The 17,143-nt window shown below is 37.8% G+C and overlaps 1 protein-coding gene across 4 annotated transcripts in view; it reads left to right on the top strand.

Annotated features, from left to right (window-relative positions):
• Positions 1–17,143, top strand: part of USP2 (ubiquitin specific peptidase 2) — a 763,545-nt gene that overhangs the window by 691,244 nt on the left and 55,158 nt on the right. For all 4 annotated transcript variants that reach the window (XM_044081123.1, XM_044081124.1, XM_044081122.1 and 1 more), the window contains 4 exons: positions 1,133–1,197; positions 2,194–2,297; positions 7,946–8,026; positions 8,110–8,188. In XM_044081123.1, coding sequence (XP_043937058.1) covers positions 1,133–1,197; positions 2,194–2,297; positions 7,946–8,026; positions 8,110–8,188 — 329 coding nt within the window. The remainder of the gene's footprint in view (positions 1–1,132; positions 1,198–2,193; positions 2,298–7,945; positions 8,027–8,109; positions 8,189–17,143) is intronic.

The raw sequence follows: 17,143 nt of genomic DNA, 5'->3' as shown, positions 1-17,143 counted from the left end.
GCCATGTGCTACTCATTTCACTTACTCTCTTTCTGTCATGTCCAGCATCCAAGCCACTACTTGAACTCAGGTCATTAAGGGTGCAGTCAATACTTTATCTGTCTCAGGTCATTAAGGGTGCAGTCAATACTTTATCTGTCTGTACCACAGAACTGGGTTACATGTTGCATATCGCTGTTACACATAGTGTTCATACTATTTTCCATGTTTTATATTACTCTTATGCATTGCTGTTGTGTTCCACATTACTGTTCTGTTCTGTTCTACATGTTCTATAGTGCCATTTTACATGCCATACCTTATTGTTTTTGTTGAGACATAAACAATACTGTGTATTGTACTTTTTCTGTATTTTTATTCTGTACCAGCATGCACCTGAAAATAGTTCAGTATGTTGACCTGATTACCAAAGTATGAACTAATAAAAGAACTAAGATCCACTAGCTGGTGGGCTTCCAATATGTATAGTCACTAGAAGAAAACTGGAAGCTGAGAAGATGCATCTTTATGTACAGTTGCTGAGACTTTCGAGTGCTGAGTTTTTCTCTGGAGAAAACTTTACCAGGATTTAAACAGGCTGAAGGCACTCTGAGGAGAGAAACAAAAGGTATATCATCAGCATCAGAAGTTGCATAAAGACGGAGGCTAATGAATTTCAGTACATGTACCTGTAAAGACAGGGACTGGAGATGTCACAGATGATTTTAAGTATCTTGGTCAAAAGTACCTGAGATGGGGCCATCTTTCAACAGTAGATTAGCAAAAGAGGACAGAATCAGAATGTAGAGGGTAGTGCTCATGGAGGATTTGATGATTTATTTATTTATTTATATATTTATACTTTTATATATAATATAAAATATATACACTCAAGTCAAATACTTGTACTTGAAAAAATGTTTTAACCTAGTATCAGTCAAACATGGTAGCGGTATTCATGACTGTGTAGGATTGACACAAGGCAAGTCTTATGAAGTTTGGAAAAATAATACATTGTCAGATAAGTAGTATCTGTCACGTATGAAAATGTACAGGCCAAGTGGGCCAAGCTGTCCCACTATCTCCTGTCAGAATCTGTTTGTATATCATTGCTTTCTCTTTCAATAATCACCGATTTGTTTTCTCACTGCAGTGATGAGGAGAAAGGAAAACGTATGTGGAAGAAGTACTTGGAGAGAGAAGACAGTCGGATAGTCGGTAATTTATTCTTTATTTTACATTTGTTAAATGGGATGTCCAGCTTATATTTCTCATTTTCTATGGAGTCTTATGGAGAGAAATCACCAAACAAGTGTAGTCAATGAAAATTATGGGCAGTTTGAACAATATGAAACAGCAAATTTAATGCAGTATATAAAACAGTAATAAAGAGGACAGAGAAATAAAGACAGCATGAGATGGATAACAAGCCATAACATGAACACATATGAATAACAGAACGTGTTGAGTTACTGACAGTATGTGCTGAAAAAAACAAGTAAATGTAATATAGTGTTAGCTGAATAATAAATACAAATACAAATGCTGCAGTTTGCTATACTCTTTATTAAGATTATTGTAATAAAGATACAAGAAATATTGTTTAAGTCATCAACCATATAATTTTAGACAGCTAGTTATTGCTGTTCTGTTACAGCATGCTTACATGTGTACTGCGGTGACTAAGTCAGGTGTCTGTCATTTCCACAAGGTAAAAAAAGGGGAAAGTAACCATTTTCAGTGTCTTTATACCATGGCTCTTAGATACCAGAAATGGCAGTAATGGCCTTCCCTTCTCATTGGGATAACGTCTTGGGTCAGATCAGATGACCCCCTTCCCCAACCAGAATGGGCTGTGCTGTCCTTCAGAATAGAAATCTTGATGACTGTGACTGCATGCTATGATGTAAATTAGTTACAACTCTTAACACAGGACTCTCATATGTTTTGCACATAGTTTTGGAGAATTTGTAATTGATTTAACATCATACTATATCACCCTTAGCCTAATCAATAAGTAAGAATGAAGGAAAGAAGGACAGGAAAAATATAAAGGCTTCATATGACTCTAAATCCCTGCTAAAGAAAGAGCAGCTGTTGAAATCTGCATTGTGAAAAAGAGGATAAAGCTTAGTCAGAAAAGTTCTATTTTTACAGCTCATAGCTCTTGTATGTGGCAGAATTCAGACTCATAAGTATTTTTTTCTCTGTCAGACCTTTTCGTAGGACAGCTGAGGAGCTCCTTGACATGCAGTGAGTGCAATTACTGCTCAACAGTATTTGACCCTTTTTGGGACCTCTCCCTGCCTATTTCTAAGGTAAGCCAGTTCACAAGCTATGTATTTTATGTTCTTATATTTTGATAAGCTGAAAAATATTGGTGTGCATGTGTTCATAGGTGTTTACCAGGCTAACGACCACAAGGGCCTTTTTAAGCCTAGCCATACATCCCAAATCTCTGACAAGTTCTTGATAGGTGTAAGCAGGGGTTGGGGAGATGAACCATTTACAGGTTACCTGTGTCCATTAGAGACATAGGTGCCAAACCAGGGATGAATTTCTGGCTTCCCATCCAGTTGTCCAAGTTGCACTTGAATTGGCTTAGGGAGGAACACTGCTTCACTTGGATGGAGAGCCAGTTCCATAGATGCGGATGTGTGTGAGAGAGTGAGACCATGCTTACTTTATATCAAATAATGTTTTCCTCTACTTTTCAGCTCCTTTTCCCAACAAACAGTACCTAAGTAAGGAGGCTAGTAATCAAGGAGGTAAAATGCAATTGAAAAGAAACTCTGAAGAAGGTGAAAGCCTCAAAAATGAAACACAATCTATCCACCTTTTCAGGCTGTATCTCCCTACCACCCTGGCAACATTTCTAAGTCCCTGAAATTTCTTCTCCCCTTTTGGTATCAAGTAGTCTCAGGTCTTGTATTCTGAAGGTAATCCCACATGAGTACGCTTATTAATAGGAATCTCTTCCTCCCTTCCATGGGATTCATTATCTTGGAGGAGTCAGATTGCTGTTTATTCTCCCATTCTGTACAATGTGCAGTCTCAAGGATTCCTAGAATCAGTGCCTCTCAATCTTCTAAGCAAAGGTCATCATTCATGGGTTTTTCTAGTTCCCAAGTATCCTGCAGGCCAGTACCAGATCTTTCTGCTTTTAAAATTTCATATCAGGTTTCCAGAATTGAAGATGTTATTTATCCCTTCCAAATCGTGCACTATTGACCCTGAGTCTACCTTTCTTTGTAAAGCTGGATCTGAAGGGTGTCTAGCCCTACATTCCCATTTCTAAACATTTCAGGTGTTTAAGATTTCTTATGTTTGGCTTACATTATCAGTTCTCTGTTTTATCCTTTGGACTCACCACTGCATCAAGGGTATTCACAAAATGCCTTGTTCCAGTTTATGCAGGCACCAAGGCATTCATACCCGGATGATTACCTTATCTTTACAGAGTCTTTTTCTAGCTATCAAGAGTCTTTAGTAACAAAGCAGAAATGTCTGCTCTGTCTAAACTTTCAAATAATTTTGCAAAAGTTATCTCTTATCCTATGTCACAGGATAGTTTTCCAGGGTTATTCACTGGACTCAGCCATGGGAAGAGACTTTCTCCCTCCAGACAAAGTAGCAATGTTCCACCAATTGATCCTGATTTTCTCCAGCTAAAACCAAGCATTTGAAAGGGAGTTTCTTAGTATTCTAGGCTCAATGGCATCAGTGGATACCGTGTTGCATTTTCCAGAGTACACACAAGAAAAATGCAGGCTTCATATATTCCATCAGAGTAGAACATTATTGCAGACAAGCTCATCAAGGACTGGGATAGACACACACACACACACATGGAGGCTTCATCTTGGGGGGGGGGGGGGGCTACTTGTAGGCAGTCCTGGAAAACAGATGCTTTTTAATTCTCAGGGATGGAAATACTCTTGTATGCTTTTCTTCCCTTCTACTCATTACCAGAGTTCTTCTAAAGATCCAGAAGAATCTTTTAAAATTGTGGTGATTACTCCCTTCTGGCCAAGGCAACAGAGGTTCTCCTTTCTTTTCAATCTCGCCAAGGAAAATTACCGTAAGCTTTCTCAGAGATTGGATTTAGTCACACAAGACAGGGGGAGTTTGAGACATCCCAGTCTGGAAACTCTTTAGCTAACTGTCTGGATGATGGAATGTTGATACCCTTTAAGCATCTTTTTTTTTTTACTGAAGATGTGCAGCAGGTGCTAAAGGTGACCAAAAAAACCTGCTACTAGAAATTGATACATGTGCGAGTGGAGAATATTTTCTACATGGTGCCACTCAAAGAACTAGGATGCATTTCAGGCATGTTTGCTTCTGGATCTTGATTATTTGTGTAAGTTATTGTCCGATAATTTGTCGTACTGTTCTGTCAAGGTACATTTGCCAACATTTTTGCTTGTCTGCCCTTAGAACCCCACTGACTAACAATCCTCAAGGTAAGCAGTTTTTGAAAGGGCCCTACCTATTTGCCTTTGCCTAACTAGGAAACAGGATGACTTCTCCTTGAGATCTTAATTTTGTAATCAAATGCTTGCTCTGACCACATTCAAACCAGCTAATGGGGATGATTTCAGGTTCTTAACGTGGAAGACTGCTTTACTTACTGCTCTGATGTCTGCTAGGTGAGTTTCTGATTCATTTTTCACAAAGGCAGTTTATCTCTGAGAACAAATCCTACCTTTATGCATAAAGTCATCTCAGAGTTTGCTTTAAGCCAGGCAGCAAGGGGAAAGGATTCTTCACTCTCTGGATGTACATGAGCATTTCTGATACTACCGAGACAAAACTATAAAATCACTGTGCTCCTCCGGCAAACCACACCAGCAGTTAACTTGTAAAACGGCAGCAAAGATAAATACAATCACAGTATCGGCACACGGTAAAAGCCTCCAGGAACATAACAAGTGTATGAAAAGTGTATAAAAGCACCCTTTAATCAGTCTTGGCACTTTCATCTTACTTCCAAAGACTTCATCAGATATAATAAAAGAAGAGCATCAAAACTCATTGTATAATGACTTCCACCAATAAAAATCCTTAATTAATTAACTGGTCTATTAAGCATTTAAAGTGGCCCTATCACAAAAATCTCAAATCATGTTTACATATATCTAACTTAAACATACAATCGATCTATGGGCGGTGCAGTGGTGCAGCAGTTAACGTTGTCGCCTCACAGCAAGAGGTTCTCCAGTTCGATTCTCAGCTGGGGTGCCTTCTGTGTGGAGTTTGTATGTTCCCCGTGTTCGCGTGGACATGCATCTGGAGCATTTCCCCCCAGACCTCCACTGAAAATAGGCTCTGGAACTTAGTCGGACTTTCCCGGTTAACAAATGTTAGATAAATAAATAATCTTTACAAATAATAAATATCTAAATACTTGTACAGAAGATGTACGAATAAAAAGATGGAACAAAATATAATATAATTAACCCAAGAATGTAGACCTGTATTTAAGAATACTATTAAGAGAGGCCATTTTGTTAAGCCCTGGTTTTATTGTAGCATTCACTTGTATTTCCCATTTTAACTCTTTTTGTTCTAATAATAAATCAGGAGGATACAGTGCGTTATGCTATCTTGCCCTTAAACTGTGTCAGCAGCATCTCTAAGACTACTTACACAAAACTTTACCTTTCAAGAAAGCTATGTGTTTGTCACTTATGAAGGTAAAAGTAAGGGACAACCTGTCAGAAAGTTGACTATTTCTGTATGGTTGCCTTCTACTATTTTTGCTGTACTCACTACAGTAAGCTTTTCCAGGCAGGGTTACAGCCTTCATCTTCTTTTTTAGCTTTCTTGTAAGGGATGTGCTCTAGAAGCATTCCCAAGGCAGTAACATAATCCTGTATACATAGTTTTACAAAGCACTAGAAACTGAATTCCTTTTCCAGGTCCAGAATAGGCTTTTCTAGGGCCAAACTTCAGGTGCTCCTATAGCCTTAGGCATTGGCATTCTCAGTGTTTTCCTACTTTCTAAGCTATGGTAATCTACCCATGCAGCTTATGCTATTGCAATGGTGATTTATGAGGTACATAAGACAGTTGTGTATAACAGTAGCTGTTCTAATGGATCACCATGGTAGTAGCTATCCCACCCCACTCCCAATTCCCCGTTTTCTATGATGTTCTTGGTGTGTATTCCATGGTATAATTGTTCTCACACTTGTGTATTTCCTCCTTCCTGGGCAAAAATGCTGTGAAGCTTTTAGCACTCCACCTGCCTTTTGTATAGAGTGGCTTGCATGCTCCAAGTAGTTGGAGCTCCAGGAAGGTGCCATTAGCTTTGAGAAGCTGGCCATTGCAGAAGGGATAAACCCACTTAGCCTAGGCTACTGTAATAGTGATCCATTAGAACATCTACTGTTGCTGTTTACTTGCACAACTGTACTTTATCTAGTCACTAAAGAGACATATTCCAAGTAGTTGGCCAATAGAATTATTTTCTGTCATGATAAATTCAAGATTCTGGTTAGATTTTGTCATTGCAGCTTTCTTTAAGTCTGTATAGTTTCAAACTGTCTTAAAGGTTGCTACTTGGGTATGCAGTGACTATGAGTATTACAAACTGGATGCCCAGTTTTGAAGTAGAGCAGAATTCGGTTCTTACGCTATGTAAAACATGTCATAGACTATACACTCATTCCTGGGAGGTCAGACTGCATTGCATGGTACAGGCCCATACATTTAAGTAACGCCTGTGGTAGTAGTGATCATTATGCTGAATGTAGTGCATGTGTGAGAGTGCTCTCCATACCAGTAGTTGTTTGAATAATAAGCCCATTGCTGCAGATGACCATTGTTCCTCCACCTCCTGCTTCTGCATTTGTTATGGACCTGGAGATCTTTGTCTGTAGTTGGGTATTTTATCAGTTACATGCTTTTGTACTACTAATGTATTTAATATGTATTGTATTGTATTGTATTTACAATGGGAATGGGATTATCATACTGGTTAAGGACTTTTCCTCACAGATACAAAGTATATGGTTAAATTCTGAGCACTGGTTATTGGCTAGAGTTGTAACTGACTGAAGACTGATGGTCTAGTATTTACCTATGAAAAGTCCACAGTGGAATAGCTTTCTTTTCTTTCTTAGTCTTAGACATATAGTTGCACTTTAGTTTCAGACTACATAGTTTTCTGTTTGCGAGTTTTTCCATGTGTTTCTTCTGGATTTTGGAGCTCCTTTACCCTTTCCCACAACGACTTGTGCTACGCTGTTTGTGTTTATCATTTTCTAGGCTTCAAAACAGTTGGCTGTTACATATGGTGCACCTTCTTTAGTAGCTGAGCTCCCTCTAATGGCCACGACTCAGAACTAAAAGGTTTCTAAATACTGAAAAAAAGATTAGGCCAGAGATCTGCCACTGGCTTTGAGCAATACCTAGTTTTTAAGTTATACATTTTTGCAGCAGTAGTGCCTGTTATTCAAGCATGGTAAGTAGTGCCTGATAGTTGTAGTTTCTCCATTGGTGTACTGCAGTATCACTGAATAAAAGAATAATTGAAGCAAGACTCTCCATTCCTGGGACTCCTATCCAATGTAATATAGTATGTAGATTTCTCTTCACCCCCCCCCCCCCCAGTAATGAAAAAGAAGGTAATGTAAATCTTCTCACAGTCTTTTTACTTTGCTTTTGTGAAACATGGTATTACAAGCAGACCTCAATATGAAGTACAGGAGAAATGTTAGCAGAAATGGGAAAGCTCCGATTCCCAAGACCTAGGTTATCTTTCTCTGTTACTTTTTTGTAGAGTCTTGTTCTTAGATTAGGGGTCATGGCAGTTGCCTGAAACCTTGATTTCATATGGTTGCACAGAAAAGCACAGGTGGCAGGTGTTGTACTGTTAGATGAAGCTAATTTATCGACCAGTAAATGTTTTCTTTGCCGAATTTCTTTGCTGACGATCGTTCTTGCCATTTGTTAACAGAAGAGTTACAGCGAAGTCTCCTTGCTGGACTGCATGAGGCTTTTCACCAAGGAGGATCTTCTAGATGGAGACGAAAAGCCGGTGAGTTTTCATTCTAACCACTGCTTATGAAATTCATCTGTGTGTGTCTTCTAATGTCTAACTTCAAATTGTTTTACTTGTAGACTTGTTACTGCTGCAAAGCAAGAAGAAAATGCACGAAAAAATTTACCATTCAGAAATTTCCTAAGATCCTGGTGCTGCGTATCCTTTGTTAGTCCGGTGTGAATATTAAAATAAATTATTTTATCTCTTATTTTCCTTCCTAGCCTTAGCTATTAGTTATACTGAGGCTTTCACTTATTCTGTTTGCCACTTTCGACAGGAAGTGGGGACAAGAATCAGGTGTGGTGAGCCATCTTCTACGACTGACTTTTTTCTGCTGCATAACTGCCCTGCTGTTTAGAAACAGGATGGCACATTGCTTGCCATTCACCTAGTCTGGCAGTTGTGCATGTTTTCAGTATGGTAAGTCAAAGAGTTGTCCCTGCTAGTCATCAGTCCACCCAAGTTTCTGCTACTTGTATGTACCGTCTAGAAGATTGCACTGTTTGGGGGAAAGGGAATTCCCCAAGGTACCACAGTCTTGATCATCCATGGTAAACACTGGAATTGCACATTACAGTGTTGATAACTAATATGTCAGTAGTAAGCATTGGTACCCTGGTGAGTTGTAGCAAGATGCCATTACAGCTGATTGCCTGTTGTCAGTACAGATTCAGGTACTTGCAATCCTCTGAATGATGGCATTGTAGTTATAAATGTGGGGAGCATATCCTAACTTTACTTATATGGCATGGAAAAATATCCCCCCTACTCCAAGGTACAGCACTGTGACTTACTACTTGTAGTTAGCAAAGGTATAAGAGTGCATGGGTAAAGCCAAAATAAATAAATACATTACTGCTTTAACCTTACTTTATTTTGTAAGGTTCAGAATTTGCTGGTTTGGAGGTGAGATTGTGTAGTTCATTTTTTTTCTTACATTACCATATCATATATTAGATACTCACATTTGTATTCACATTTGTGATATAAACATTGCACTTATTCTTCTAGCTTGCATTTTATTTGCTTTCTTAAGTAATACACACAAATGTAACTTTAGCAATTGGTGTGGATGGTATCACACTGTGTTTAGTAGTCTGTGCTGAGTTGCAAGTGAGCTTTGTCTTGTATATAGATAATTTAATCGCAGACCATTATCCTTCTCTGACAGGTAAGGTTTATAGTTTATAGGTTCATAGGTAATTACAAGGCTAATGAGGCCAGATGTCCTTATTAAGCTTAGGCATATTTCCCCATAGTGAAAATCAAGGCCTGTACCTTGTGTCTCTAAGGTAAACACTTTAACCATTATGCTAACACTCAACCCCTTGAAAAATGCTTTCTTTTTTTTTTTACCTGCGTTTAACATCTTTCATTTTGTTCATATCTTCCACCAGTGATAAGAGGCATATCCCTGTTAATTCATAACACCATAGCCTCACAACAAATGTGCAGAATGTCTAGCTTCTGTCTTTCTCATCACTTGGGGTGGGGGGGGCATTAGCTGTTTTGCCTTTACTTTTATTTAGCCATTGTGGTATAAATTCAGTAATGTCTCTTATGTCTAAGTCCTAGTGTACAGCATTGTGATCAGACATGGTGTGTGACCATGTTTCTCTGCAGTGAATCCAGTGGCAGTGAGAATAACTGATCATTTAACTAGATAAGGAAGCTGGACCATCATGGGTTTGAGTTTATTGTACTGGCTTAATGGATATTTACTTGAAAGAACATGGCATAGATAAGAATCTGTAGACATTTACAGTCTGTTACTAAATTTTAGTAGGTTTCCTTACTCTTCCTAAACAGTTTGACTTTGGAAATGCAGCTTAGGAATTGAAATTAATGAGCCATGAATGTGGCTGGTACATCTAGCATCTTTTCTTTTTTTTTGATTCCAGTAGTGTTCACTAACATATTGGGTGACTAATGTAAGTTGTTTATCTTTTTAGTTATTTGCTATTGTAATTTACGTAACAGAGCTAAAACTCCCAGGCTGTAAGCTGTACCAGATTGGTCTATCTAAGTAACTTGGGCGGCACAGTGGTGCAGCGGTTAACGTTGTCACCTCACAGCAAGAGGTTCTCTGGTTCGATTCTCGGCTGGGGTGCCTTCTGTGTGGAGTTTGCATGTTCTCCCTGTGTTCGCGTGGGTTTCCTCCGGGTACTCCGGTTTCCTCCCACATTCCAAAGACATGCATCTGGAGCATTTCTCCCCGGGCCTCCGCTGAAAACATGCTCTATGGAACCTAGTCGGACTTTCCCGGTCAACAAATGTCAAATAAAAATAAAAAATAGAATGAATGACTGCATGTAAGTAAATAGAAAAAAATATGCCAATCTGTGTTTAGAAAAAAGAAAGGAAAAACAAAAGAAAATCTGATGTGACTTTAAAACACACTAGCAACAGCTAAAAGATCAAGTACATAAATAACTACCATGATAGTTTTCTACAGCAGTAGCATTGTTGTAGAGATCAACCATGGACATTGAATATTCAGGCTTTGGGCTGACCTCTGTAAGTTTTCAGAAGTAGCAGGTTTTCTCTTACTGATGAAAACTGATTTGTTTTTTTTTTGCCAGGTATTTCTTTTCCTTTAGGGTCATAAAGTGCATTATCTTCTCTTGTTTTCTCATCTGACTTTTAACTATTAGATTTTTATTATTTCACAGTTCAAATATATTACTAAATACTGTAATGATTAACATCGACTTGGCCATATAGCATGACTCACTATGAAGTCACCTTGAGGCAATCCATATCTGTACAATATGTCCTTGAGATAGCAACTTCTGTACTTTGTATGCCATGAACAGAAGAACATTACATAAGTTATGAAGAAAGTCCAAGAGATTCTTGGCTTTACTGTCCTTCACTGGAAGATAGTACATTATTAAGTTCTTTACTGTTTTATCCATTTTTCTTTTTTTTATTTAGCTGAATTGTTGAGTAGGTAAGTAGGGTGTTCATAAAATGACCCAGACCTACAGGCAGTACAAAGTCTCCTTTTCTTGAATGTATATTTATATAAAGAAATTAGCATCCATAAAACAAATATGCACAGTATACATAACAGCATTGGACAGAATTTTACAATATACATTTTAAATGTAGGTGTTAAGAAATGGTGCATTTATAGTATTAATAAATTTTAACATAGTAGAATTCAACACTGAGTGCAGCATCCTGTGTTTTTGGTTCAGATTTTCAGTCTAGAGTAAAACATTTTTATAATAGACCCACTAAGGAGAAAAAAAATAAATGAGACTGTAGAAAAAGTTGCCATCTTGTTAACTGTTATAAGTAGTAAAGTGAAGGATTGTTTTATGATTGTCATGGTCTTTCATGTGTAAGGTTTGTGATCAGAATTACTAGAGATGTGTTTAATATCAAAACCTTATACTATACAGTACAGTAATGTCAGGAATATGTATTTTCCAGGTACTCTAGTCACTTAGCAGGGGTAATTAGTTTAATTTCCTATCCTCCTTGTAAGATGATTCTATTTTGCTAGGGTAATCCGTATGTTCAATTTCTTCATAAGTTGTACAGGACATGCCCATATGTTTTACACAAGTCTCAGTGAAAGAACAGTCTCTGTTATATAGTAGACAGGTTAGTGTTAATAAAAGAAAGGTTTCATGAACCTAGGCTAACAGCTAATTATCTGATTTTAGTTTTTGTTTATCATATGCTTTTGCCACCTGCTGCTGTATGTTTCTTAACAGTTTACATTTTTTTTATTACTGGCAACTTGCATATTCTGCTTTGATTTTTGCCTCTTTTCCAATTTCATGAGAGTTTATTGTTCTATATTATAAGTTGATATACTTGAAAGAGAGAATGAACAGGAACAATGTGATATGGTTGCATAAAATTCTAATTGGTGAAGGGCAATGTTTACAAATTTTAGGAGGAAACGGGGCTAAATGGAGCCATGCTTGACGGATTGAAATAGATTTATTTAAATGAGGCATTTGTTTGAGTGGTTAGACTACTGAATAAATCAGATATAATGTCAGTGTAGAAAATGTTGCTGTCAGTGGGATCTAGTATGAATAATGAGGAGGGTTTTTTTTCTTTTTCATTGGCATTTTATTAATATTTTACTGAGTGACTGTTAACTGTATAAAAAAAAAAAAAAAAACAGAAACTAGGTCTGCTATATCGGAACAAAAGATTCCTAACCCCTGAATCTAGACATACCCTGGGCCAGACACTCCTCCTCCCCTCCCTTTTATAAACTGCCCCAGTTCTTACCAATAGCCAGGCCTCCACTCTAAACAAACTGCAACAGACTTACCATAACATAGCCAGATTCATTACTAACTCCCCATAAAACTCACACCACTGCATTTCTTTAAACTTTCTTCAGTGGCTTGAACTTCCCCAGTTTCTGCTATCTTATCAATTTCATATGCTACACTCCATTCTTTATAAACCCTCCTTCTGTCCATCTCTATCTTCCTTAGTCTCAATCTACATCCCATCCCGGACCCTCCATACTTCTAACCAACAATTACTTGATATCTACCATCCAAAAAGGTCCGTAGGCAAACTACTCTACAAACACTCCCTTGCCCATGCTTGGAACAAACTTCCCCTTGACTTACGTTCAATCTCCCACACCTCACACTTTAAAAATGAACTAAAAGCTTATTTTCTCAATTCCAGAACCTGCCCTTGCCATGACCCCACCTAGTCTTCCTTCCCTTTATGTACCCTCAAAAGGACCATACATAGTACCTCATTACACCTCTCTCTCCAATGTGTCTACTATGCATTTGCATAATTTTATACAAACAAAACATGTTCATTGTTGACCTATTGAACTATATCAATGTAAAATTGTTACTTAGCTTCATTTTAATGCAACTTTAACTTTATGCATGTATCCCAACATATCTGAATTGTTTTGCTATAACTGCTATTATATCAATATTGTATAAAATTGCACTAGTTTTAAAATGTATTACTGGAGCTTTTCTCCTTGGGTCTCCACTGAAAATGGGCCACAAGCCCAGTTGGACAAACCCGGTTAACAAATGTCAATAAATAAATAAATAAAATAAATAATTGAATATCTATGTATACGTTTCAACTTCTTAGAGCAAGAAATCTGGACAAGGACTAAAATAATGTGCAGACAAAGGGCCAAAACTAGGGACAATTTTTAAATGTTGCTCTTACAAGCTTTGAAAGTTGATAAAATAACAGATTTTGAATTAGCATGCATTTTGTGAAGGATATGAAGTCTGAAGCTCAAATGTCTGATATTATTTTCTGACTTCAGTCCTCAATGATTTGCTAGTGGTTTTCCAGAAAACCACAATTGTATGAGAAGCAGAGGAAATATTTATGGGAAAAATCTGAACAGTTGAGAGGTATGGCGCTACCATGTACCCTCACAATGTAATAGTTTTTCATCTTTTATTGCCACTTCTGTAACTGTCCTGTCACTTGCTATTTTTGCCCCCCCCCCCCATTACATGTACTCACTGCTACTTTGTTTTAAGTTATTTTGCGTTACTGCTGTTGACTGGTCTTTAATTTCCTTTACTCTCTGTTGTTGTCTTCTATACCCAATTCCCATCCCTTGTTTTTTTTTTTTTTTTTTTTGGCTTAGAGTTCATTATTCCCTCTCCTTGAATGGTTACAGTGAGGCAGATCTTTCTTGATCTTACAGTATTTGATTTTAGAGCTTTTTTGTAAGTTTACCCTAACAGTATCCACTCACAAGGGAGACCTGGGGGCAAAGCTTCAGCAGACAGTGAAAACAATGCATTGATTCACACATTTTGAATAACAAATACATGTATTTTCTGAGGCAACTCCCACCTTCCTAATTTTACATTTCCAGAGATGTAGTTAGGGTAGGGTGAAGGTGGTAGCTCTCCTGGGTACAACTAGGAGGTGGCAATTGCTCAATAGTGAAGCTGCGGTATTTATTTCCATACTGGCATTTGCAAATACCAATATAGAAATGAAGGTTGCTTTTGTGATCAAAAGCACTTCAGTGCTACCTTGTGGAATAAATATTATTTGACATAGAGTACATTAGATAAGTCCAATGAGTACTTTGCTCATGTAGCATAATAAGTAGACATTTTTGATTAGTAGTAGATAATGTATCAATATCAATTGTACATACAGATGTTTATATATCACGATCTTAAACTATATGGTATTCTAATTTTAATTATTTTGTATTAATATAACAATGTTATATATGAAACCATTTGGAATTTTACTGATTTTTTCATTAAACACATTTACGAGCAACTGCAGTCTTAAGGCCTTGTTGTTGTGGAATAAATTGCCAATTCTGTTTTTGCTTCTCAGCTTGAATTTGAGGGGTACAGAAATGGGATCTGCCTTGCATCTGAGATGAGGAACACCAGATTGGGAATGGGCTTCTCTCTGAGAGAAACTTAGGTATCAGGGACTCCTGACAGTTAATTTCTCATAAAAGGATCAAAAGAGAGTTAGGCTACACACATTGTAGGCAGTGGACGGGTGACCATGACCTAAGTTCTGTCCTGGCTAGAGCACCATCTGGTGAAGTGTTAAGTTTGCTGGTAGCTAATGTAGAGTGCAGAACATGTGAGAGAAAATAAATTCAAGGTTCTAGGGTAGTGTAAGAGAATCATGCACTGGCATATGGTTATGATGCAACAGACATTTCAGAGACGTATGGTCAAGGTTTATCAGCAGTATTTGGAACATGTACTGTCTTCCTGGACATTGTAGCAGTGTTTGTGCATTGAGATCAGCTGCTTTAAGGTATCACCAACTGGTGATAATAGCTGTAAATATCATGATTTATATTTCCTCTCTGAAGTAGTTGAGCAGCAGCAGGTTCCAGAGCAGACGAATGTAATAGCTGATTTTTTCCCTGGAGTCTTTATTTATTTATTGTTATTATTATTATTATTATTATTATTATTATTATTATGAATCTTGGATAGCTTTTCAAACAGGAACAAGTATTTCAGATTGGTAAATGCCATCTGAGCATATTCCCAAATTGAGGAAGTTAATTCTGCACTGACAGCCCTTGTACTGTTATAAGCTGGAGATGTTAAATTCTCTTCTCAGGTTGCACCATTTTAAGTGATCCAAGACCTTCCACCAGTATTTACAGTAAGGAGTAGCAGAGGCAAATTTAGCAGTGCTACTGTAAGAGCAGGTAAGCTTGTTATTGTAGTATCCTTTGGATTATTTGCTGAACTGCTACTAACCACTAGAAAAATCACTGGAGTAGACACACACAAGACATAAGGATGCATCTGAAACATATACACCAACATTTATTTATTGTTTGTTTACTGGAACATTTCCAAGTTCAGCCAAGAAATTATATATATATATATATATATATATATATATATATATATATATATATATATAACAGTCGAGAAAGGCTGCATTCTTGACGTAGAATTACAAAGTAGACATGCATTTTATTTAGAAAACTAAAAGTTGAAAATACGTGCATAGTCTAGCTAACTGCGACTTGGTAGTTGTACAATTGGCTGATTCTGTTAAGATACACATTTGATGTAAGGGTTATCCAGAACCATGAAAATTACTTAAAAGCTCAACGTAAATTGTTTAGCTAATTACAGCTAGGTTGTTATGTAATGGGCTGATATCACTGCGATGCAAAGGACACATTGGGTACAACTGTTGAGTAGGGAGAAGAGTTAAAGGAGAAGGGAGCTAAAGGTGAAGAAGCAAGGAGGGTTGGTAATGCTTATAGGTAGGAAAAGATGAGCTCCCAAGACAGAGAACTGCTGAAAATGTTAGATAGTGTGATGCACTTCAGTACGTAAGCCTAATGGATATGAAGCACCTAAGAGATACTAACTTTATTCATATATATTAAATTCATTCTGTTTAGTGGTAATCTTTATAAACCCTATAGCATGAGTTAATATTATCTGTACTAGGCAATGCTTGTCACATTTATTGCATTTCAATAGAAAAACACATCACTTAAGACTTTGAACAACATTTTCCTGTTTACACTCAGCAGATATAATGTCAGTCTTTGCTACCACAGCACATCTTGTGGTCATGCCATCTTTTTAGTATGTTGTTCCTTTGGCTTTTCCCGGTTAGAGGTCGCCACAGCGGAAATCCGGTCCGCTAATGATTGACAGTAGATTTTCACGGTGCCGAGGTGCCAGCTTGACATCCAACCTTCAACGAAGGCACGTCCATTCGTGCATGTCTTTTGAATGCCACTCGACCGTGGGGAGAACATGCAGAATCCACACAGAAGGCACTCCAACCGAGAATCGAACAGGAGAACCTCTTGCTGTGAGGCGACAATGCTACCGCTGTATCACCGCAGCTGGAGCTTTTACTATAAATCTGCCAAATCTGGTTGGTTGTTTTCTTGTCTGGTAGTTACAGTTACATCTGGGTGAGTAATCTTAGCAGGTATCACAAAGTCATAATCTGACATTCTTGATAAGAATAGTCTGGTAAAATGCCATGTTCCACATAATCCTGCAAAGCTTGTACTCTGTCATTCTATCTGGTAATTGTATGTCATCTTTTGGAATTCCTGCCACAGTTGATTGTGTAATCATCTTATCACTGCTTTGAAGTGAAATAATTCATGTTTTCTGTAAATGCATTCTGTTTTGTCAATGATCTCATAAATGTACAACGTAACAACTGCAGCCATCTCTCTACTGCATCCTCCTCACTCGCTGAATGTGTATGACATGCATTTTAGTCTCTCACCATTTCAGAAGATGAGACTTGCTGAAATTTTTGCCAAACTTCCTGTATATTCATCAGCTCTGGCGATATAGAGGGATAAAGTTCTGACTACAGCCCAGGTGACCAGAGTTTGATTAGTGATTTGGGTCCTTGATGAGTTGGCAATGGAGGCTGTATGTCCATCCTGGAGGAAGGGTGGGGCAGAGCAAAACACATGTAGGAATATATGTCCATCCTGGAGGAAGGGTAGGGTTGTGATGCACGTACTGAGGGAGAGCATTAGGAATCACCAAGCACTTTCTGGTAATAGCCTTAAGTAGAGGGTGCAGGAAGAAGGCATTGTTTTCCCCACAGTGATGCAGCTAGCTCGTCTGC

The sequence above is a fragment of the Protopterus annectens genome, chromosome 8.part0 (assembly GCF_019279795.1).
Source record: "Protopterus annectens isolate FY-2018-M chromosome 8.part0, PAN1.0, whole genome shotgun sequence".
In the NCBI taxonomy this organism is placed as follows: Eukaryota; Metazoa; Chordata; order Ceratodontiformes; family Protopteridae; genus Protopterus; species Protopterus annectens.
Note: the sequence above shows the minus strand (reverse complement) of the source record. Positions and strands in the feature narration are given on the sequence as shown.